The 21,464-nt window shown below is 58.2% G+C and overlaps 2 protein-coding genes across 9 annotated transcripts in view; one reads left to right on the plus strand and one right to left on the minus strand.

Annotated features, from left to right (window-relative positions):
* Positions 1-366: 366 nt before the first annotated feature.
* NOTUM (notum, palmitoleoyl-protein carboxylesterase) lies at positions 367-8,266 on the minus strand. Of its 3 annotated transcripts, none has more exons than XM_059996303.1 (11): positions 8,011-8,266; positions 6,856-7,214; positions 5,676-5,728; positions 5,498-5,593; positions 4,913-4,973; positions 4,606-4,664; positions 4,106-4,208; positions 3,039-3,445; positions 2,352-2,499; positions 1,288-1,335; positions 367-1,057 (listed from the first exon to the last, which is right to left on the minus strand). In XM_059996303.1, exons 2-11 carry the CDS (start codon positions 7,185-7,187, stop codon positions 751-753), a joined length of 1,614 nt encoding a protein of 537 aa, XP_059852286.1. In that variant the 5' UTR covers positions 7,188-7,214; positions 8,011-8,266; the 3' UTR covers positions 367-750. The 3 variants fall into 3 exon arrangements, with proteins under 3 accessions (XP_059852286.1, XP_059852287.1, XP_059852285.1); XM_059996304.1 differs by lacking the exon at positions 8,011-8,266 and having other exon boundaries at positions 3,039-3,139; positions 3,254-3,445; positions 6,856-7,750; XM_059996302.1 differs by lacking the exon at positions 8,011-8,266 and having other exon boundaries at positions 6,856-7,753.
* Positions 8,267-20,589: 12,323 nt separating this feature from the next.
* The window catches only part of ASPSCR1 (ASPSCR1 tether for SLC2A4, UBX domain containing), a 30,808-nt gene continuing 29,933 nt past the window's right edge, over positions 20,590-21,464 (plus strand). For 4 of the 6 annotated variants that reach the window (XR_009517031.1, XM_059997744.1, XM_059997745.1 and 1 more), the window contains exon 1: positions 20,590-20,740. Coding sequence is in view for 4 of the 6 variants with exons in the window: in XM_059997744.1 (XP_059853727.1) it covers positions 20,639-20,740 (102 nt within the window). In the remaining 2 variants the exon portion in view is untranslated. Of the gene's footprint in view, positions 20,741-20,949; positions 21,222-21,464 lie in introns of those variants that run through there. The other 2 variants (XM_059997748.1, XM_059997747.1) reach the window with 2 other exon arrangements.

The raw sequence follows: 21,464 nt of genomic DNA on the forward strand, positions 1-21,464 counted from the left end.
GGATGTACAAACGCTGAGTCATGCACTTAGAAATGGCGGGGTTGCGGCGTGAAGGTCACCCCAAGAACAAAATAAAGAGGAAAGGGAGCATAAAACCTTGCTGGGGGCTCGCCCGAAACAAGCCCATCACTACTGTTTGCTGAAACGATGAACAGAAGGAGCAGGGATTGAAGGGCAAGAGGCCCCGTGGTCGCCCCCAGTCTCTCTGCTGCCCTGGACCAGGGGGGTGGGGGTGGGGGGTGGAGTCGGGGTTGGGGGAGGGGTGTGAAGTGGGCAAAGTGCCCCCTCAAATAAACACATCTACAGGGTGAGGCTCTTTTGTTATCTTTTTTCTTCATTATTTAAAAAAAATATGTTACAAAACAATATCATTCACTATATATTTCTTGCTTATTTTTCTTTCTTAAAAAATTAAAGTAATAAAAAAAGTCACTTTATAAAATAATACAAAAGGGCAGGCGAGGCTGGGTGCTGGGCTGGGGCGGGGCCTTCTGGGCTGGGGGCTGAGGAATCCAGTGCTTCTGACTCCCCACTGTGGGCTGGAGGCGGGAGTCAGGAGGGAGGGATGGGAGGGGGCCCAGGGCCACAGCTGGGCTGACGGTGGGTCCATCTCAGGCTGGGCCTCCCAGAGGCAGTGGGAAAGAGGCAGTGAAGGCTGCCAGGGGAGGGCATCCAGACCCAGGATGGGGATGGCCGGGGCCCTGCGGCCCTAGGAGGACAGGAGGGCCTGGAGGGCAGGTGGGCGGGGCCCTAGCTCCCGCTGCTCAGCATCCCCAGCAGTTTACTGGGCTCCAGGCCCTGCTGCTGTGCCACTGTCTGCACGTCGAAGCCCATGTGCATCAGGAACTGGGCCACGTTCATCTCCTGCCCCGTGTACTGGTCCCGGATGGTGGGGCAAGATGGGTTGCAGTGGGGCCAGGGGCAGCTGTCCACCAGGTGGATGGGGCAGCCCTTCAGGGGAGCTTTGCTGGCCTTGTGGCTGTCGTGGAGGCTTCTGTCCCAGCAGTGCAGTGCCCGGGGCAGCGAGGTCCCCTTTACCTGGACGTCTGTCCAGTGGCTGCAGACAGAAACCCAGGTGGGGGTCACTCAGGTGTGGCCAAAGCAGAGGACGGCATTGCTACCAGTGAATTCTTGCCACACAGTGGGTTGTCTAAGTGATTTTGAAAGCCCCCAAAAGAAGCCAGAGCCGGGGAGGCCGGTGGGCAGGCCTGCTGGGGACGGGGGCACTGCACATGCTTGGAGTGAGAGCCATAGACGCGAGCTGTCCTGGGGCTTGGCGACACTGACCTTCGGATGATGATCTCGTGGGAGAGGCAGGCAGGGGCAAAGCTGGCCCTGTTGGGGAGAAGACAACCTGTGAGCAACCATGTCCCCGCCTCAGCCCTTCCCCACCCCCAAAGCCCACAGGTCACAGCAGCTCCAGCCCCCTCTACTGGGAGGCTGTCCCCTGCCTGCGTCCTACTTCCCTCCTGCCTCTGTGCCAGCCAGCGGCTCCCCAAGGCCTTGTCCCCCCCAGCACACATGCTCCCTACTAACCCCTGTCCCTTCCGGCCTCCAAATCCTGCTCGGAGTGGGGGCTCTCCCGGACAGGTGAATATTTTGTTTTTCTTAATAAGTTAGCTTTTAATCGAAGTTTTAGGTTCACATCAAAATTGAATGGAAGGCATAGAGAGCTCCCATTTATCCCCTGCTCTTATACACGCACAGCCTCCCCCGTCATCAACAACCCCCACCAGCTGGTACATTTGTTACAATCAATGAACCTACACTGACACATCATTACCACCTAGAGTCTGTACATCAGGGTTCACTCTTACAACATTACCACCCAGAGTCTGTACATCAGGGTTCACATCAGGGTTCACTCTTACATCAGGGTTCACTCTTGGTGTTGTACGTTCTATGAGTTTGGACAAATGTATAATGCCACGTATCCACCATTGTGGTACCATACAGAGTAGCTCCTCAGGCCTAAAATTCCTGTTCTCCACCTATTCATACCTCTCTCCCCCAACCCCTGGCAGCCACTGATCTTTTTACTGTGTCCGTAGTTTTGCCTTTTCCAGGATGACATAGAGTTGGAATCACACAGCATGTAGCCTTTTTAGATTGGCTTCTTTCACTTGGTAACACGCCTTTAAGGTTCCTCCTGTCTTTTTGCCGCTTGATCGCTCACTTCTTTCTAGCGCTGGGTAAGATCCCCTTGTCTACGTGGACCACAGTTTGTCACGTACTCAAGGACCCCTTGGCTGCTTCCTGTTTTCCATCTTTGAGGCCTCTCTCTCTTTTTAAGTCAAGTGGTTTACTGTATATTTGGGGTGGGGGCTGAGTGGGGTCCCCAACACACTCACGGCACGTCCTTGAGTGTGTTCCGCAGCTCACGGCCCAGGTTTTGGATGTACAGCCACTGGCCCTCCTGCACCGGCTGCCCCGTGAGGTGCACATTGTCCACAGTCAGCTGGGCCTCGTCAAACAGCCACTGTACCACGAACACCGGGCCTGGGGGGACGGCTCAGATGGGCCTCGCCTCGGTGCTCTGCCCCCCACCCCAGGCTCAGGGGCCCGAGGCTGCAGTCAGCTCCACAGCAGGCTCACAGGCCAACCGGGCTCTCTGTGCAGGGTGCTGGCCGCCAGCATCCCCAGCACCCTTCCTTGAAGAGATGCCTTGTTCCCTCCCCGCACCTTGGCCTGGCTCCCAGGGACTCTACTTTGACCAAAACATGGTGATGATGTCCCTTCAAGTGTGGGGCTGGGGGGACAGCCAAGGCCCCACACAGGCGCAGCACTGGGATCCAGCTCCAAAGCGCATTCCTCACCGTGGATGTGGAAACATGACTAACCATCCTGGTTTGCCTCGAACCAAGTGGACTGCCAGTGCTAAGACCAGGAAAGTCCCAGCCAAGCCCAGATGACTTTGTCACCCATCCTAGGTGGGACAGTGGTCTCTGGGCCTAGCCTCTGAGGGCTGGACTCCAGGCTGGGTTCCCAGCAGGCGCAGATAGTCTAAACACCCCCCGCCGCCCCATATGCCCACTCACAGCGCAGGGTTGGGTAGACTTTGTAGCCAAAGAAGCAGTTCCACTCCTCGCCCTCCTTGAACTGGCGCCTACAGCGCTCCGGGACCACCCCATTCCAGTACCTAGGCCACATGCTGCAGGTTAGGCTGCCCCTGGCCTCCCATGAGCTTCTCCACCCACAGATGCCACCACACCCCAGGCCCTCTGCACAGGATGGGCCCTCCCTCCCAGAGCACCTGATGCCCCGGCGGATGGCCTCCGTGGGCGCGCAGGTGATGGTGTCAATGCAGTCTGTGCGGCGGTACTGCTTGTTGTCCAGGAACCAGCCAGAGTCAGCCAGGCCCCGCACCTGGATGGCTGGATAGCCCAGCTCCTCCAGCTGCTCGGCCACGCGGTCCACGTTCAGCAGCACTCCTGTGCCCCCCGCGCTGCAGGGAAGGTGGGATGTCAGGCCAGGCAGATGAGGACACTCACCCACCAGGGCCCGCCCATCCCCAAGCCCATCCCCGAGTGGGCAGGGATCTGAGAGCATTCTGAGCTGCCAACACGTTCTGTGTTCATGTGTAAGTCCCCTGGGCCCTTCGAGGTCTTGGAGGCAGAGAAGGGCTGGCAGAGCTCCCGGCACTGACCCAGCGCTAAGTGTCAGGTCATCCCACTTCCTCCCACCCCTCCTTCCCTTCCTCTCTCTCACTCTCTGATTCAGTTTCCTTATCTGAAAATTAAGATGAACTAGGTGCCCCAGGCCTCTCCATCCATTCCTTGGATGTCCCCTGGGTCCCCTACATGCCTGCTGGGATACAGTGACCAGCAGGTGTGATCCTGCCTCCAGGGACCCCAGCCCTGGTGGTACATGGGTTCACAGCTAACCCCTAACCAACTGCCTAGGTCACTGCAGTCCAAGGCTTCCCTCACACCCAACAACCATGGACCCAGAAGCATCCTCTGGACAGCTTCCAGCTACATGGCACCTGGGAGCCGAACTCTGAGATGCCCCGTGATGCTGAGCCTCCCGGTCATGCATTTGCCCTGGCTCAGCCCCATCTTCTCCCTTCCATCCACACTCCCACCCCAGCCCCTGCCCAGCCCACCTGCTCCCTGCCAGCAGCAGCACCTTGGCCCCGCTCAACCCTTTGCCCAGGAGCTCTCGCACAACCTCCTGGATGATGAGGGCGCCCATGAAGGCGTACTCGTCTGCACAGAGAAGGAGGGTGGATTCAAGTGGGGGCCTGGACACAGAGCAAGGCCTCCCACCCCCAGGTTGGCAGAAGGAGGGGTATAGCTGGGGGTCTGGAGGGTCTTAGAGGGGATGGGAACAGGGTCTGGGTAGACTAGAGAGAGGCGGGTTAGGTGCACAAGGCTGTGCTGGGGGCTCTCCCGCAGGGAACAACCAGGAGTGAGGACGCCTCAGGGTCAGGCCAGCCATGGACAAGCCAGGCAATGGGTGCTGAGGGCAGGCACCCTGGGACACACTATCAAAGGGTTAGAGGGCGTTACAAGGCTGAAAGTCTGTATTTCTCCAGGAGCTCCGTCCTCCCTGCCCTGCCTCTGTCAGGGGTGGGGGAGAGCTGGGGGAAGGCAGGGGACTCACTCTTTTCAGACTTGGATGAAGCCCCACTCCAGACATCGCTGGAGCAGTAGGGGATGAAGCTGTGACACAGGGATGGTGTGAGCCCGCCATGCTTCTCTGTTGCCCGAGGACCCCAGGAAGGACCACCCTCCTCAGGAAGGACTCCTGAGGACAGGAACCCCCTAGGAAGACCTCTCCCAGGACCAGACCCCCTCAAGGATGGGATCCCCAAGGATGGACTCCCCCCTAAGAACCTCTTAGGAAGGATCCTCCAGGAAGGACCCCCAAGGACAGGACCCCCAAGGAAAGACCTTCGGCTCCCTCTTACACCATGTTGGCGTTCCACCAGTGGGGGTTCTCCTCTGGCTGGGAGGACAGGATCCCCGTGCCTGTGGCAGGGGAGGACAGAGGCAGTGGGTCTTTCTGGTGGGAGGGGGCATGCAGGGGTGAGGACTATAGGAAGGTGTGGGGCTGTGGGGGCATCCTACTTGGCCACAGCAAGGAGGTGGGTGGTGACACCCACCTGAACCAAGGTGGCTGAGGAAGTGGGGAATGAATGGATGGGTTTAGTTACTCCACGGAGTCCCCATGGCCAGGATGACCAGCCAGGCTGTGACATCTGGACATGGCCCTCAACCTCCCCCCTTCCACCAGATATTTTGACCTAGGGACCAGCTGTGTACTGCACAGCCAGGGTGAGCCCTGGGAAGTTACCTGTGGAAGAAGAATGAAAGGTGAGAATGAATGATCCCTAACTTTGGGGGGGGGATGGATGGGGTGGGGCCTCTCTGGGCCTCTAGGGAGTGAAAGAGGAGGAGCTTCTTCCAGGACTTCCAATTATGAGCCCCTTCCCCCGCCACCACCCGCCCCCCCCGCCTCGTGGGGGCTCCTGGTCAGTCCCTGGCACGCTGACCTGTTCGAGTGAGCGGCCAGTCCTTGGAGCTCATGAGGCGCCGCATGGTGTCATATCGGGAGTCGCAGTTCTCCCGGTTGAAGCAGTACCAGCCTCCTGCGGGCACAGCCACCACCTCAGGGTCCAGTGCCGAGTGGATCCCCACCCCCACCCCGCCACCTCCGCACCTAGGACGCACCTTCCAGAAACAGTAGCCATCGCCGGCTGCCCTTGGATTCCTTCAGGTAGTAGCTGCAAGGGAAGTGGGCGGAGCGGGCGGTCAGCTGGGGCTGCAGGGCCCAGCTCCAGGAAGGAAGGGGTCATTCCACCTGTCGCCAGGCGCGCGCGGACCGCACGGGGGCGCCAGCGGCCAGGCCCCCGCAGAGCGCGCCCGGCCCGGCCAGCCAGTCCCGGGAGGTGGCGCTCGCGGGGCGGGGAAGGGCGGCGAGGGGTTGTGTGGTCCGTGGAAAATCCCCACTGCCCGCCCCGCGACAGACCCGCTGTAACCTCGGCGCTGGCGGCCGGGCGGGGGTGGGGGGGGGGGTCCTCGCTGGGGCTCGGGATCCTCCTGGGACGCGCAGTGGCGCTTGGAGAGTGAAAAGCACTCTCGCTGGAGGAGTGTGCGTGGGGCAGGGGCACTGGGGTAGGACAGGCGCGCGTGGAGGGGCGAGGGCGCCACCGAGGCAGGGTCGCAGCCTTCCTTCCGAGGCCCGACCTAACGTCCAGTTCCTCGGGCTGTGGAGTCGCTGAGGGCATGGGCGCCCCCAACCCCTCCCTAACCCTCAGCCTCGCATTCTTTTTTATCTGCTTCCGTTTGGAGAGGGGTGAATGCTGCACCCCAGGTCCTTCTGTCCCACCTGCGCCCCCTGCCTGTCCCTCTGGCTGGCTGGGCTCCCTGGCAGTCCCAGCAGCAGCAGGGAGCAGACGGGGCGAGTAGAGCTGGTGTGGGGGTGGGGGTACGGCAGGACTCTCCCCGCCCCCCTGTGTCACCTCCTCCTGCTGGAGCCAGGGCCACTCGCCGACTGCCATCTCCCCGCCCAGGGAACGAAGGACGCGAGCACAGGGGCTGGGCACCGGTGGCCGAGGGGTCAGTGCCCGGGCTGGCCCGCGACCAGCGCTGCCAGCGCTGCCCCACCCCCGCGCGGCAAGCCTCCGAGCAGGGCCCTTCCCGGGGCCAGCGCCTCCGAGACCCGACGGGAGCCCTTTCCCCCGTGGGCGAGCACCGCTGCGGCCAGCAGGGAGGGTCCAGTGCAGAGACTCCGTGCGTCTGAGCGGGGACAGGGAGGCGGGTGTGCGAACCCGCCGGCGACGAGGCGGCCCGCGGCCCCGAGGCCAGCGGCGGGGGCGCGCCGGTCGCGGCGGGCGGGTGCGGGCCTTACCCGGCCGAGCTGCCGTCGTTGCAAGTCACCGACGTGTTGAGCAGGAGGTGCAGGCGCAGGTCCTCGTTGAGCTGCTGTGCCGAGCAGGGGTACAGGGACTGTGCCAGGCTCTTGACCTGTGCCATGAAGCTGTCCATGTTGCCTTCCACGGCCGTGAAGTCCAGCGGGAAGCTCTCCACCGGCTGCCCAGCCGCCGTCGCCGCCTCGGCCCGCGGCGGGGGCGGCGGCGGGGGTGGCTGCTGGCCGCGGCGCCGCCAGGTCTTCCTGCCCTCGCCGCCCCCGGCCCAGTGCAGCAGGCCCAGCAGCAGCAGCACGCGCACCCCTCGGCCCATGGCCGCGCTGCTCGGGCCCGCGGCCACCTGCGGAGAGCGGGCGGCCTTGAGGCGGCGCGGTGGCGAGGGCGCCGGGCCGGGGGCGCCCGGGCCGCGGGGCGCCAGCCGCGCCTGCTCGTTCGCCCCGCTCCCTGCGTTGGGCCCGGCAGAGGAGGCGAGGGCGGCTCGGCGTCGAGGCTCTCGGGCCGGGCGCCGTCGGCCTGGGCAGCTGGGGCTCCGCGCGCGTCCGGCCGAGGGCAGCGCAGGGTCTGGGTGCGCTGGCTCCGGCCCGCGCCAATGAGCGGCGGGGGCCGAGCCTGGGCGTAGTTTGCGGGGGCCGCGGCGGCCCGGGTGCCCGCGCGTTAGAAGTGCCGCCACCGCCGCCGCCCGGGCTCGGCGGAGGGGGAGGGGGCCGCGCTCGCTCTTTTCTTGGCGGAGGCATCGCCTTTTCTTCCCAAACCGCAAGCCTGACGGAGGGGCCTGGACTATCCCGCCGCGGCCGCCGGAGGCGCTCCCGGCCCGGCTCCGTGGGGGGCAGCGCGGCCCGGCGGCCCCGGCGGCTCATTCATCGCGGCCAGCCCGGCGCCGCCGCCCCCGCCCCCGGGCGACTGGAAGGGGCGGCGGGGGGGGGGGGCGGGGGGGAAGGAGCGGGGCTTTTCCGCGCGGGGGGAGCTCCGTACGCCACGGGGTGGGTCGGCCCGACGGGCTGGGGGCACAGGGGGAGCGCTCACCTGAGCCGCCGGGGTCCCCTCGCCCCCGCCGCCCAGGCCCACAGCAACCCACGGGCGACCAGAACCCCGCTCCGCAACCCCCACCCCGAACCGGCCCGGAGCCCTGCGCTCACCGCGGGCGGCGAGGGCGGCCCCGCGGCCCCGGCTCCTCGGCGTCGCTCGCCCAGCGCCAGCCTGCTGGTACGCCCGGCTCGGCTGCCTCCCCTCTGGCGCTGGCGCGGAGCCTCCCGGGACTTTTATCCAGCGGGGCCCCCGGGATCAAAGCGACGGCGGACACAGGGCTCCGCGCCGAGGGGCCGGCAGCAGAGGCGCCGGGGCCTCCCGGAGGAGCGGACAGGTGTGGTGCGAGGCCCCGGCGCCCTCGGCGACCTGCGGGAGGGACTGGGCGCCGCGGCACGGCGCCACGGGGGAGTCACCCTGTCCCGCGCCTGGGTGGACAGATTCTGGGCGGCCCTCGGAGGGCAGTGGGGGCAAAGGGGGCGCTGCCACTTATCGAGGTCGGTGGGCCTCGGAGCGGAGTCCTGGATCCTCCCCGCGTGCGCCCTCGCTTTGCACCCCATGCCAAGGACCCCCAAGAACCTCTCCCGCAGTCCCAGCCGCCCCTGGGGTGGTCGCGGATGGAAGAGCTGCCGCCTTGGTTTCTGTTCAGTGACCTCCAAGCACCGTAGTGCATCTGCCCCATCACCTCACCTTCCCAGTGCACCTCACTGGGGACAGAAGGAGATTCCTCCTCAGAAATCAAAATGGGATGAGGGGGCAGCTGTTTACTTAGGAGGCTTCCTCCCGGCTAGGTGGGCAGACAAAAGAAAAAAAAGGGCATTTATTTGCCCTCCACACACACCCACAAAGTGCCATAGACAGCTTTGGTAGACCTCTCATTCCCCTCCCAGCCACAGCTCCGTGGATGTCATTACACCATTGTAAAGACAGGAAACAGACCTTGCCTTTTGGGTCTAGAGCTGGGGTAGAGCTTCCTGAGCTCCCTCCTAATTCGGGGCAGTGGGGAAGCTGTGTCCGCTGGCAGGCACCTGCAGCCCCTCTGGGGCAGGAGAATAGTGGTTGCCAGAGGCTCTGGCAGCACCGGGGATCCTGCCCCTGCCTTTGCCTCCTGAGCTGTCCTCACCAGTCCCTGGGCTGAGTAATGGGCTGAGGGTTAAAAAGTTACAACACCCACCCCGTGCACAGACACAGCAGGCTGCTCTGGCCAGGCTCTCAGAAGACAAAGTGGGAGACCAGACAGGGTCCTTGAGAGCTGCTGTGTGAGGTTTAAGCGGTAAATTAAACCTCAAAGCCTAACACCAGGCTGAGGTGCCCCAGAGGTTGGCCTTGGCTGGGGTCACTCAGTGAAGGAGAGAGCAGCTGTGACAAAAAGAGGTCCTCCCCACAAGCTTCTGTGGTGCAGCTGGGCATCCATTTTCCTGATGAGGGGAACTGAGACTCAGACATGCCAGCAGAAGAGCTGAGAGTGAGCTGTGCATCTGGAAATCCACACTTGCCACCCTCCTGTCTTCAGGTCAATATATAGGCCCTGCGTGGGACTGGCCAGAGGCAGGCATTTCAAACACAGGTCCCCCACGCGAAGGTGTTCCTAGGCATGGGGGAGAACATGCCCCAGGAACACTCTACGTCTAGGAGCCTGTTATTCCAAGTCCCAGGCAGGGAAATGCTGCTTCCAGCCGGATGGCAAGACTGCGTAGGGTTGTACTTCACACGGACCTGGCTCTGAGCCATTTCCTGGCAGGAGCTCCTGGGCAAGGCCCGTGACCTCTCTGTGTGCCTCTGTTTCCTCTTCTTTAAAGCGGGGCAATGACCGTACCTCCATCAGAGGGCTGTTGTGGGATTACGGGAGCCCATGCATGAAAGTGCTCGGTGCTGTGGGAATGGCAGTTACAATTGCCAATGAAATGCCGGTGCGAGGCGGGAGCATGCATGTTGGACTCGCTAGTATTGCTGTAATGAGATTTAGCCTGCACTTTGACCGAAATGAATCCGTTTGATTTATTCAACACTACTAGCAGAAGTGAAGAGTCTTCCCCAGAACTTCCCTGTCCTTCTGTGTCTCTGCCTTCCCCACACCCTCTCCTTTAAGCTTTAGACCCCCAACTCAGACTCTTGGTGGTGACAGCCCCTGAGAGAGCCTTCCTTGGCTGTTCATACTTCATCCTTCTCTCGACTCAGACAGACTAGCTCTGTACTTGGGCTCCCTCCCCTCAAGGGCCAGCTTTACCTTCTGCACCTCAGACTCCCCCAACTCAGAGTTTTCAGCTCCCAAAATATGGGAGGGGGTTTCTAGGACAGCAGGTTCTGGGAGCCACTCAGCTCAGCTCCGGGCCTCTGCTTCCAGGCTGCCTGCACTCAGCCCAGAGGCCACTGTGGCCTTGACACATGGGAGGAAGGGGAACCTACCTGGTGGAACAGCAGCAGTTCAGATAACACCTCACATCCACTAGGATGGCTGTGATGAAAACCATGGAAAACAGGGAATTCCCTGGTGGTCCAGTGGTTAGGACTCGGCGCTTTCACTGCCGAGGGCCTGGGTTCAATCCCTGGTCAGGGAACTAAGATCCTGCAAGCCATGTGGTGTGGCCAAAAACAAAAACAAAAACAAATGGAAAACAGCATGCATTGGTGAGGATGTGGAGAAACTGGAGCCCGTGCATTGCTGGCGGGAGCATAAAATGGTACAGCCACTATGGAAACAGTTTGGTGGCTGCTCAATAAATTACATGTATAATTATCACATGACTCAGCAATTCCACTCCTAGGTATAATCCCAAAAGAGATGAAAGCAGGTGTTCAAACAAAAACTTGACCATCAATGTTCACAGCAGCAGTACTCACTATAGCCAAAAGGGGGAAACAACCCAAACGTCCATAATGAATAAAATGGATAAATAAAATGTGGTCCATTCATACAATGGACTATTATTCAGCCATAAAAAGGAACAAAGTACTGACACATGCTATGACACAGACGAACCTTAAAAACATTAAGGTAAGTGAAATAAGCCAGAAACAAAAGGCCACATATCTTATGATTCCATTTACATGAAATATGCAGAATAGGCAAATCTATAGAGATAGAAAAGCAGACTTTTGGTTGCCAGGGGACAGGGAGGAACAGGGAGTGACTGCTAGTGGGTACAGTGTTTCTTTTTGGGGTGACGAAAATGTTCTAAAATTGATCATGTTGATGGTTGCATAACATGGTGAATGTACTAAATGCCATGGAATTGTACACCTTGAAGTGGTTTTATATTATAAATTTTACCTAAAAAATCCCAAACACCAATGGGTCTAACCAATGATGGTCAGCAGGCTGGGCCTGAGGCACCAGGTGACTGGCAGGGATGCGGGGCAGGTGAATGAACGTGGTGGGCTGGTCCTACCCTGGAGATCCTGCTGGGACATGGCATGTACATGCCCCCATTCACTCATTAGACAGATGTCTGTGGGGCCCACACACTAAGAGATGTAGCTGCGGGACTGAGAGCCTATCTCTGCATTCAGGGCCTGGCTCTGCTGCTGCTGGGCCTGCAGCTGGCTCTCTGAACCTCAGGCTTGTTATGTGTAAGGTGGAGACGAGAATAGTACCTGCTTTCCAGGGTCATGAGAGCATGAAATGAGGCAGGACTTGTTTGATAGTTATTGCTCCCTGGTGGATGCTGGCCATCCTTCAGACACCAAGGTAGACTGAGGTCCTGGGCACAGGGGGCTCATGGAATGTCTGGAGGGCCAACACTCAAGCTTGAGGAGGAGAAGCAGGAACAATGTCCCAAATTGCCTTGTTGCAGTGGTCCCATGGGCCATGGACACCACGTATGCTGGACATGGGACCCACCCTTCTGCTTACCAGCCCCCCCCATTGCCATGTCCCGGGTGGGTTCTGTATCATTCCTGCCTCTTGGCTTCCTGGCTCCCATTCAGGTGGGCTGCAGGTGCTTCTGGTCAAGCTTAGATCTCATGCATGCCCAGGTGCAAGGAGGCCTGGGAAAATGAGAGCCCAGAGGGGGGCCTCTGCCTATTTTGGAGCAGCATCCCCAGGTATAGGATGGGGGTTCAGGGGCTGGTCCCTTGGGGAGGAAGATATAAGGAAGGGATCACAGAGGGGGGCAATGAGACTTGTGGTCCACACATGGACATGTGCCCAATTCCTGGGAAGGGGGCATCAGAGATGGCACATTTCAGGAAGCAAGAGCTAGGGCCCGAGTTGAGGCAGGCTTGGGGCCCAGACTGGCAGGCAGGCCCTGGGGAGGAAGGTATGGTGGGGACAGTCAGTGGTGCAGGGGATCCTACCTGGGACTGGGCCTTCAGGTCCTCAGGATGTCCAGGAGCTCCAGACCCAGTGCCTTTGCCTGGACTTGGGACGGCCCCGTATCACACAGCCAGCTCCTTCCTGGGGATCCCCGAGGGCCCTGAGCCCAGGGCTCCAAGAGCACAAGGCTGTTCTGTGCTGCAGCTGCTGCCTGCTGTCTGGGGCCCAGCTGTTGCCTGCGGGCCTCAGCCGCCCCGCCTCACACAACCACCTGGGCGGCTCTGCATCCCAGCTGCTGGCCTCTGAGGCCCAAGAGGGCAGGGAAGTGGGGCAGACCACTGCACTCCCCCCAGTGGCTTGCCCTGAATGGAGACCCCACTCCATAGCCAGGCAAGAGCCCACTGCGGGCTCTGAGCTGGGGGAGGGGCCTTAAGCTCAGGCCATGTAATTACAGAGCTTGAACCCTTTTGGTTTCCCCGAGCCCCCCCCCATCCATCAGCAGGAACCCCCCTTGCCTCACATCCTGGGGCCTTGATGAGAAAAGTCCATTGGAGCCATCTGGTGCAGGGGCAGGGGAAGGTGGGGCTGGGACCACCTGGTCAGTTACAGGCTTTAATAGACAGCTCCTAGGCATGATGCCAGAAGAAGTCCTCTCCTGGGAATTGGTGGCCATTTGCAGGCCTGGCCTGAGCAGCCTTGGGGTCACCTGCAGAAGAGACCCACACACACCTCACCCTAGGACTGGGAACATGTGGGAGTCAGAGTGCCCTTTACTTATGGGTGAGAGCGAGAGGAAGCTGAGTCCCAGATGCTCCTGCCACTCTGCTGCAAACCCCACCCTCCGGTGCCTGGTGAACAGAGGACAAGTAGCATTTTCTGGTCCCAGGCTCGACCCCTGGGAGCCAGCTTCTGAGAGCCCCTGCACCAGCCCACCCCCCTCACACAGCCCCACCTGGCTTGTGGGCAGTCCTGGCTGAAGAACCCTCCTGGATGCCAACCCACAGCTGACCTCAGCTAACTGTGGCGTGTCAGGGTCCACCTGGGTCCACCTGGAACCAGCCATATTCCAAAGCTGGGGGGAGGAAGGTCATGGCGATGGGAGGGGCTTCCTACACATCTGTGCAGATGGGGCTTCTTGGGGTGTGGCCAGAGCGGCTCCGAAGTGCCAGCGCATGCTCCTCACTGTATAGGCGAGAGGGCGTTGGGGAAGTCAGGCTGCCCCAGGCCCACGGGGAGGGCGGGAGACAGCGCCTCCTTAGCTCTCCCAGCTGCTGGCTCTGCTGAGCTCTAATGAGCTCCAGCCGCCTGGTCCCCATCCATGCAGCCTGCTGGTCCTCAGTGCCTGCTGCAATAGCGGCTGCAGGCCAGGGAGGCCTGGCCGGCCTTGTGACCTTCGGCCCTCCCTCCCTCCCACCCTGTGATCCGCACGTGGCCTCTGGGGAGGCAGAAACAAACCCTCAGATCTGCCACTGGGAACCTTTCAGCGCCAGGGACTTCAAAGGGGGCAGCAGGGCAGCGGGGGTGGCGGATGCTTCTCTTAAAGGGCCACACCACTTTTTAATTCAAAGCAGAGCCTGGGAACAGCTGTCTAGCCACTGCCTGGGAGGGAGGAAGATGAGGTGAGGAGGAGCAGGAAGGTGGCCTTCCCTGTCCTCCCCAGACCCCAGTGTGTTTGCTTACTTGTGAGAGGGCTGTGGGAACCATGCTGCACACTTTCCTTATACCGTCTTGCAGAAGCACCACCACCCTCCACCTAGGAGTCAGGATCCATTTCTCAGAGGAGAACGCTGAGGGCCCAGAAAGCTCCTGAGTCAAGGGCATTGATTATTCTGCCAGCGGCTAGGGTGGCAACGTAGAAACGCAGCTCATTTCGTGAAATCGATAGTGTGATCTCTCTTGCATGTGTGAGAATGAGCCAAGGTTCTTACCTGTCCAGGTGTCTGTCCTGCCTGGAGGCCACCGACTGAGACCAGATGTAGGGCAGCTCCATGCACGGGGGAAGGGTCCCTGACGATCTCACACTCACTCACCAGAGCCCTGGCCCAGGCTTGTCTGCTGGGGTTGAGGGGGCAGATGATGGAAAACAGCTGCCCAAGGGGCTCCACAATGTGATGTCAGGAGGGGAGAGAAAACGAGAAAACCAGGCAGAGGGTGGCAGGTGGGATGCGGTCACGGAAGTCCCCCAGCAGGTGACATGTGGGCATAGCCCTCATGACGTGAGGGAGCTGAGGAAAGGCTTGGGGGACAGGCTGAAGGAGGCTGTGCGGTGGAGAGCGGTGAGAGTGAGCAGCACACAGCCACCAGGAAGTTACATTTTTTTCTTTGGTGGTGGAAAGCCACTGCCTTATTGATAATACAGATAAACTCCCAAAGGATCTATGCTGGAAAGTAGATTTTTAAGGGACTTCCCTGGTGGCACAGTGGTTAAGAATCCACCTGCCAATGCAGGGGACACAGGTTCGAGCCCTGGTCCGGGAAGATCCCACATGCCACGGAGCAACTAAGCCCGTGTGTCACAACTACTGAAGCCGGCGCACCTAGAGCCCGTGCTCTTCAGCAAGAGAAGCCACCGCAGTGAGAAGCCTGCGCACCACAACGAAGAGTAGCCCCCGCTCGCCGCAACTAGAGAAAGTCCGCGCACAGCAACGAAGACCCAACACAGCCAAAAATAAATAAATAAAATAAATTTATTTAAAAAATATATTTTAAGCTGATTAAATTTAAACTGCAATTTTACCACAATTATATATATCTTTACATACATATTTTTAAATGCATTCGGCTGGACCGTAAGCACAGCATGGGGCAGGGCTGTGCCTCCGTGGGCCCAGCTCAGAAGAGCCTCAGAAGCCACTTGCTCTGAGAATGAGCCATAACTTTCCCAAAGAGACAGGTTCGAGGCGCTTCGGTTCCCAGGTCAGCCCAGCCCAGCCATGGGCTTTTTAACTTTAACCTATGACCTGAAGTCCTAATAGAACCACAGTTTGGGACATTGTTTCTTTGGAAAATACAGCCTTGGTCCCACCAGGGACACCCCACCCCAGCATTCAGGTGGGACCCAGGCCAACCTTGAAAGGATTCTGTGCAGCCTGGGGTGAGGACCCCAGCCTCACCTTCTGACTGGGCTCAGGGCTTCCCACAGCTACTGGGGGGAACTGCTGCCTGTGATGTTCTGTCTGCCTCACCTGCGCTGACCTCCACCTCCCTGGGTCGAGTTTTACAGATGAAGCACGGAGGCCCGGGCAGCCAGGAGGTGTCAAAGCTCTGCTTGGCGCAGGTAGGGGAGCCGGGACCCCATGCCCTGACCACTCCCTGGGCTGCCGGGATGCTGTGACAGCCTATACGACATCCAGGACTTTGTGCTCTGGATGTACCGCACTGTGGAGGGGAGCGGAGTTAGACGGGGTCCCAGAGTGGGTCATGTAGGCTGCAGAGAAAAGAACAAATGAGGGTATGTTCTGTGTCACCTGCTGTGTAAGAAGGAAGGAGAGGAAGAATCCGCATCTGTGTCCACTTAGCCTCTGCTACATGCATGTGCTCATCTTTGCAAAAAGGCAGGAAAGCTACCCCAGAACCAGAAGAAGATTAGTTCTTATGGGGGCGAGTGGGAGTGGATGAAGAAGGAGGACCCTCTTCTGGCTATGTGTCATTTTATACTTATAACTTTTGAATCAAATAATATTCAAATCAAATAATAAATATTTTTCATAATCAAAATATAACATTAAATCAAAAAAGAGTGAAAAAGACCCTAAAATTCAGTAATAAATGAACATGTGTATCCAATTAACATAACCACACACACAAAAAAGAATTAATGCAAATAATTTTGAACACAATACTCTGTATTTCTTTTGTGCGATATATTCTGAGGACAAAAATAACTACAAAGAAATCTTGAGATTTCCTTAGTAGGTCTGGTTACTAGCAGTATTGTTGTAGTAATTCCAAAGCTATTTGGAGGGTTGTTGTTTTTTTTAATATTTATTTATTTATTTGGCTGCGCCGGGTCTTAGTTGCAGCATGTGGGATCTTTTAGTTGCAGCATGCATGCGGGAGCTAGTTCCCTGACCAGGGATCAAACCCGGGCCCCCTCTATTGGGAGTGCGGAGTCTTAACCACTGGACCACCAGGGAAGTCCCTGAAGGGTATTTTGGAACAGAGCAAATTTATAAATATATTGATGCTGCTGAAAACAAGGGTTCTCACTGTGGATAAGGGGATATTTGGTTGTGCCTTTTTTCGTAGATTGAAAATGGTTGAATATTGGCAATTTCATACAATTCAACCAAATATAAATACGGAAGGAGGGAAGAAGAAGACTGAGGGGTGGTGAATTCAGGATGCTAGTTCTGTCCCCTGAGAGGGCCTACAAACCAGAGGCACACCGGTAGCAACGAACGTGCTCAGCTCCAGACCTCGGTTTCTAAATCTCATTCCCCTCAAAAAGGGACTAGGGCTTCCTTGAGAAATGGCATTCAGGGCTGGGGCAGGGACATCCTGGGGGGGCCTAAAATACTTTCTTGTGGCTGAAGTGATGAAGTGCTCAGAGAACAACACAAACATCGAAAAGATGCAGGAAAGATGTGAGTGCTACAGGTGACTGTAGAGTAGCTCGGAGTGTGGTATCAATGACAGATCTCCCAATGTTGTATCACAGTTCGGTGGTGAAGTAAGAGAGCGGCCTTGCTCTTGAGAAATACACACTGAAGTATTTAGTGGCAGAGGTGAACAATGTCTCCACTTACTCTCAGGTGGTTCAGAACATATATACACGTATACGGAGAGAGAGAGAGAGAATGATGATGAAGCAAATGGGCAACATGTAAACAACTGGAGAGTCTGTCTAAGAGGTATGCAGGAGTTCCTTTTACTGTTCTTGCAACTTCTACATTTGAAATAATATGAAAATAAGAAGTCACTGCCCCCCCACCCAAGGGAGCATAGGAGCCAGCTTAAAGGGGGTGTGTGTCTCACTGGCCAAATTTGGATCAAATTTGAGCATCAGAAAGAATAACTGAATGAAGAAAAAGAATCCATGAGTTCATATTAATGTTTAGGAATTAAAAAAATTCTTGACCAAAAAATACCTATTAAATGTAGAGGAATGATAAAGTTGGAAGGTTGTGATTTTGCACCATAAATGTAATGATGGATTCAGGCAAGGACCATCAACTGATGCTAAAACCACTGGGTAAATGGTTCTTGGAAAAACATCATATTTGTGCTCTCAAAGAATTACCCCACACATAGCTTATTCAGTCTACACGGGACCTGGAACATGGAGGTTCAGTCTGCATGTCCCCACTAATGGGACAAACTGATGCCCTGGACCTCCTGGGGGGCTGTCATCTATGCTGCCTCACTGCACTGAATGTTTAACTCCAGGAAAAGATCAGACAGATCCAGCCTTGGGCTCTAAAAAATGCAAATGTCATGAAAAATTAAAACGAAACAAAAAATAGAGGGACTGTGGTAGGGTGTTTTTTTTTTTTTTTTTTTTTCTGGCTTCACCACACAGCTTGCAGGATCTTAGTTCCCCAACCAGGAATCGAACCCATGCCCTCAGCAGCGAAAGTGCAGAGTCCTAACTACTGGACCGCCAGGGAATTCCCAGGACTGTGGTAGATTAAAGGAGTGTAAACAGACCCAACAACAAAATGCAATGTGACAACCAGCTATAAAGGACCATTTGGGGACAACAAGGGAAAGTCTAAAGTGGGCTGTGTATTAGATAATATCATTATATCCATGGTTGTTGGGTGTGGTGATGGGTTATGATTAAAAAGGAGAAGGTCCTGGTTCTTAGGAGGGGCTGCCGCATTATTTGGGGGGAGAGTGCTTGGATGTCATCAACTTACTTTCAAATATAAATATATATGCATATATTAATGCAAAGAGAAAAGGCAAATGCTGTCATTTCCATAATGCTATATAAATGGAATGGCACAGTATGCAATCTTTGGGTACCAGCTCTTTTCACTCAGCATGTTTCCCTGGAGACTCACCCAGGCTGCGGTGTCAGTAGTTCATTCCCGTGATTGCTGAGCAGTGTTCCATGTGTGGATGTGCCACATTGTTTAACTGCTCAACCTGTTGACGGTCATCCAGGTTCATTCCAGCTTTTGACTATTAGATAAAGCTGCTGTGAAAGTTAATGTACAGATCTGTCATTTTTTAAAACGGCAAAATTGGAAAGAAAAATGTGAGCTGCAGAGAAAGGCTGAACTATGAGCACAAAGAAGAGGCTCCCCTTTGGGGTCTTGAATGCCTCTCAGAGATGATTTTTTTTTCCTAAAGATTATTTATTTATTTATTTATTTTTTGGCTGCATCGGGTCTTATTTGCAGCACGTGGGATCTTTCACTGCAGCATGCGGGCTTCTCTCCAGTTGTGGTGTTCAGGTTTTCTTTTCTCTAGTTGTGGTGTGAGGGCTCCAGGGCGCGTGGGCTCTAGTTGAGGCTCGCGAGCTCAGTCGTTGTGGCACGCAGACTTAGTTGCCCCGCTGCATGTGGGATCTTAGTTCCCTGACCAGGGATCGAACCCGTATCCCCTGCACTGTAAGGCTGATTCTTTACCACTGGGCCACCAGGGGAGTCCCCCAAAGATGATCTTTGACCCTACAGTTATCTCTGTGACCTCTGCTGTGATCACGCCCTTAAGGCTGTGCCTGGACCACCCGCAGGAGGTGATGGGGCCTTGAGGGAAGGTGCCAAGTTGCAGTGAGGAACTGTGGAAGGTAAGCATGAGGAGGCAGCCTCCCCACAGAGCAAATGGAGGGCCAGGCGTGTGGGTCCTAATCTATGGCAAACTTGCCATGGGGCAGGTGAGGGTCCTTCCTGCTGTGGTGTGGAGCTGGTGTGTTAACCTGGAATTTTTGCCTCCAGCCTGAAATAATCCCCTGTACCAGGGGAGCCTCTGCTGGGCATTTCCAGCCTCTGGAGGCTTCTCAAGCTGAGGTCCAGCATCCAGGGGTCGGCTCTGGGGCTTGCTTCATGGGAGCTTCGTGGGGTCTGGTCTGTCCTGCTTGGTCTTCACCAGGTCTGGCCCAGCCAGGCCACTAAGGGAGGCGGGTCTGCTCTGCCTTTCCCACCTCCTAGTGCCAATGCCAGGACACAGACCCCATTGAGCCTGGGGCACCCTGCCCCTGCCAGGTGAGTGGCAGCAGAAGGAGGAGAAGGCACATGTGGGGGGACTGTGCATTCGTTTGTCCCATCGATAGTCATTCCTCTCACAGATGTTTGCAGAGCACCCACCCCGTGCCAGGCTCTGCTCTGCGTGCCTGCCGGCGGAGGGCCAGACAGACAGGGCTGCCTTGGGACAGCCAGTAAACAAGTGAGCAGGCACGAAAGGCCTGTCCCAGTGCAGATGAGGCTCTGAGGAAACCCCACAGTGCTGAAGAGGCCAGGTTGGGGGCAACTTGGGGCCTGGCTGCCGCAGAACTGCATGTGGGGCCCTGCTGGGCTGAAGGGTGGGTTTGAGAGCTTGCAGGCAGTGGTCACAAATGCCCCACAGGTGTCTGCTCCAAGGCCTCGTGTACTCGGCTACACATAGATGATGAGAGCCATGTGAGCAGGTAGGAGGGGGTGGGGCAGGTCAGCAGATGCTGTCTCTGAGCCAGAAAATTTCTCTGTCCTGTGTCCTGTGGTGTTCCCCGGCCTCAGGAGAGGGGACTGGCCGATGGGGACCAGGAAGTGTGTGTGGCTCGGTGAGGCACTGAGGTTGCATAGAGTGCTAGACAGTCCCTCGGGGGTGGCCGTGGAGCTGTGGCTACCCTGAGGCTTTCCCGTTTTCTCGCATAAGCATGCAGTCGTCTGTTTGTCAGTATGAAACTGCTTGTGAGACAGATGTGTCAGCTACACCAAGGCATGACAGCACCCACACCAGAGGGGTGGCAGGATCCCACATGCCCCTCCTCCCGGCCCTTCCACTGCCTTGGGCAGGTGGAATTGGGGGACAAGTTCTGTCAAGAGTTTAGCTGCTGGCAGAGTGAGAGCACGGACAGGCACAATGCTCGTCACAGACTTTCATTGAATCTGCTCTCTGGTTTGGAGTTTCTAGCCGGCCTTTCCTGGCAGCTGCTCCCTGACCTTGACACCACCCCACGGCCGGCAGGCATTCACTCCGCAGGGGTACCGGGCCTGACCCTACCCCTCGGGACCAGAGGGGGCAGGAAGGGGGGCAGTGGGACCCAGGACGGGCCGGCGAGGACAGGGAGCCGAGGCCTAGACGCACTCGCTGCCCGCACCGCCGGCCCAGAACCGGGCCACGTGGCCGCGCTGGAGTGACCGCGCCTATCTAACGTCGGGCGCGCGCTCGCGGGCCCCGCGAAAGCACCGGGGGCGTGGCCAGGCAGGGGCGGGCCCGGAGGCGCGCTGGCCCCGCCCCGCCCCAGGGCCCGCCCCCGAGGCCGCGAGGCTGTGCGTCCGGCTGTTGCGGATAAAGTTTGACGCTGGGCGGGCGGCGGCAGGTCACGTGAGGAGAAGATGGCGGCCCCGGCGGGCAGCGGGGGCTCTGCGGTGTCGGTGCTGGCCCCGAACGGGCGGCGCCACACGGTGAAGGTGACGCCGAGCACAGTGCTACTGCAGGTGCGGCCGCGGGCGGGCGGCGGGCAGCAAGCAGGGACGCGACGGCCGCGACTCGGCGCCGGCCGCTCCTGCGGTTCCTGCGAGGGCCGCGGGGCGGGGCCGGGCGGGACCCTCGGGGCGGGGTCTGCGACGTCCAATGAGCGGCCTCCTGGCGCGGTGGGCCCGCCCACTTCCGCGCCGGGCTCCGGGTCCGTGGGGGCGGGGGCGCCGCACTCAGGGGCTGTCAGGGGTCGCGGCCTCTGCCACCCCCACCCGAGCTCGCGGTCCTCCGAGCCCGCCTCCGAGGGCCCCCGAACCTTGTCCCCACCCCGGGGTCGCCCTTCGTCTCGGTGTGCTGTGGCCGGGTGTGCTGAGTCACTCGCAGCACTTCACCGGGCACCTGGCGGACGTCGATTGCATTACGTTGGAAATGCTTGTTGGACCCTGAAGTGTAGGGGACGGTGCACATACACGGTGGTGCAGGGGGCTGAGACGATGAATGGTAACTCAATGTGTGCAGGGTAGGGACTGGGGCTCCCGCCCAGGGGGGCACCTAGGACCCACTCGAGCTGGGTCTCTGTGGAGTTTGAACTTTATTCTCTGTGTGTGGGGTGTCCCCAAGTGTAGGAAGATGTCTGTGGTGCCGGGTTTGTTGGGGACCCGGTTTGTTGGGTCCCACAGAGCTGGGTTGACAAAGCAGGCCCAGTGAGGAGGAGGAGAGTGAGCAGGATTTGCAGGTGAGATG

The sequence above is a fragment of the Delphinus delphis genome, chromosome 19 (genome assembly GCF_949987515.2).
Source record: "Delphinus delphis chromosome 19, mDelDel1.2, whole genome shotgun sequence".
In the NCBI taxonomy this organism is placed as follows: Eukaryota; Metazoa; Chordata; class Mammalia; order Artiodactyla; family Delphinidae; genus Delphinus; species Delphinus delphis.

Excerpts from the sequence above, each read along its gene's own strand:
- NOTUM (XM_059996303.1), bottom strand. The coding sequence starts at position 7,187 with ATGGGCCGAGGGGTGCGCGTGCTGCTGCTGCTGGGCCTGCTGCACTGG. Across the intron at positions 5,594-5,675 it reads ATGGCTACTGTTTCTGGAAG|GAGGCTGGTACTGCTTCAAC; the intron begins GTGCGTCCTAGG and ends CTGTGCCCGCAG. Across the intron at positions 2,500-3,038 it reads AGTCTACCCAACCCTGCGCT|GCCCGGTGTTCGTGGTACAG; the intron begins GTGAGTGGGCAT and ends CCGTCCCCCCAG.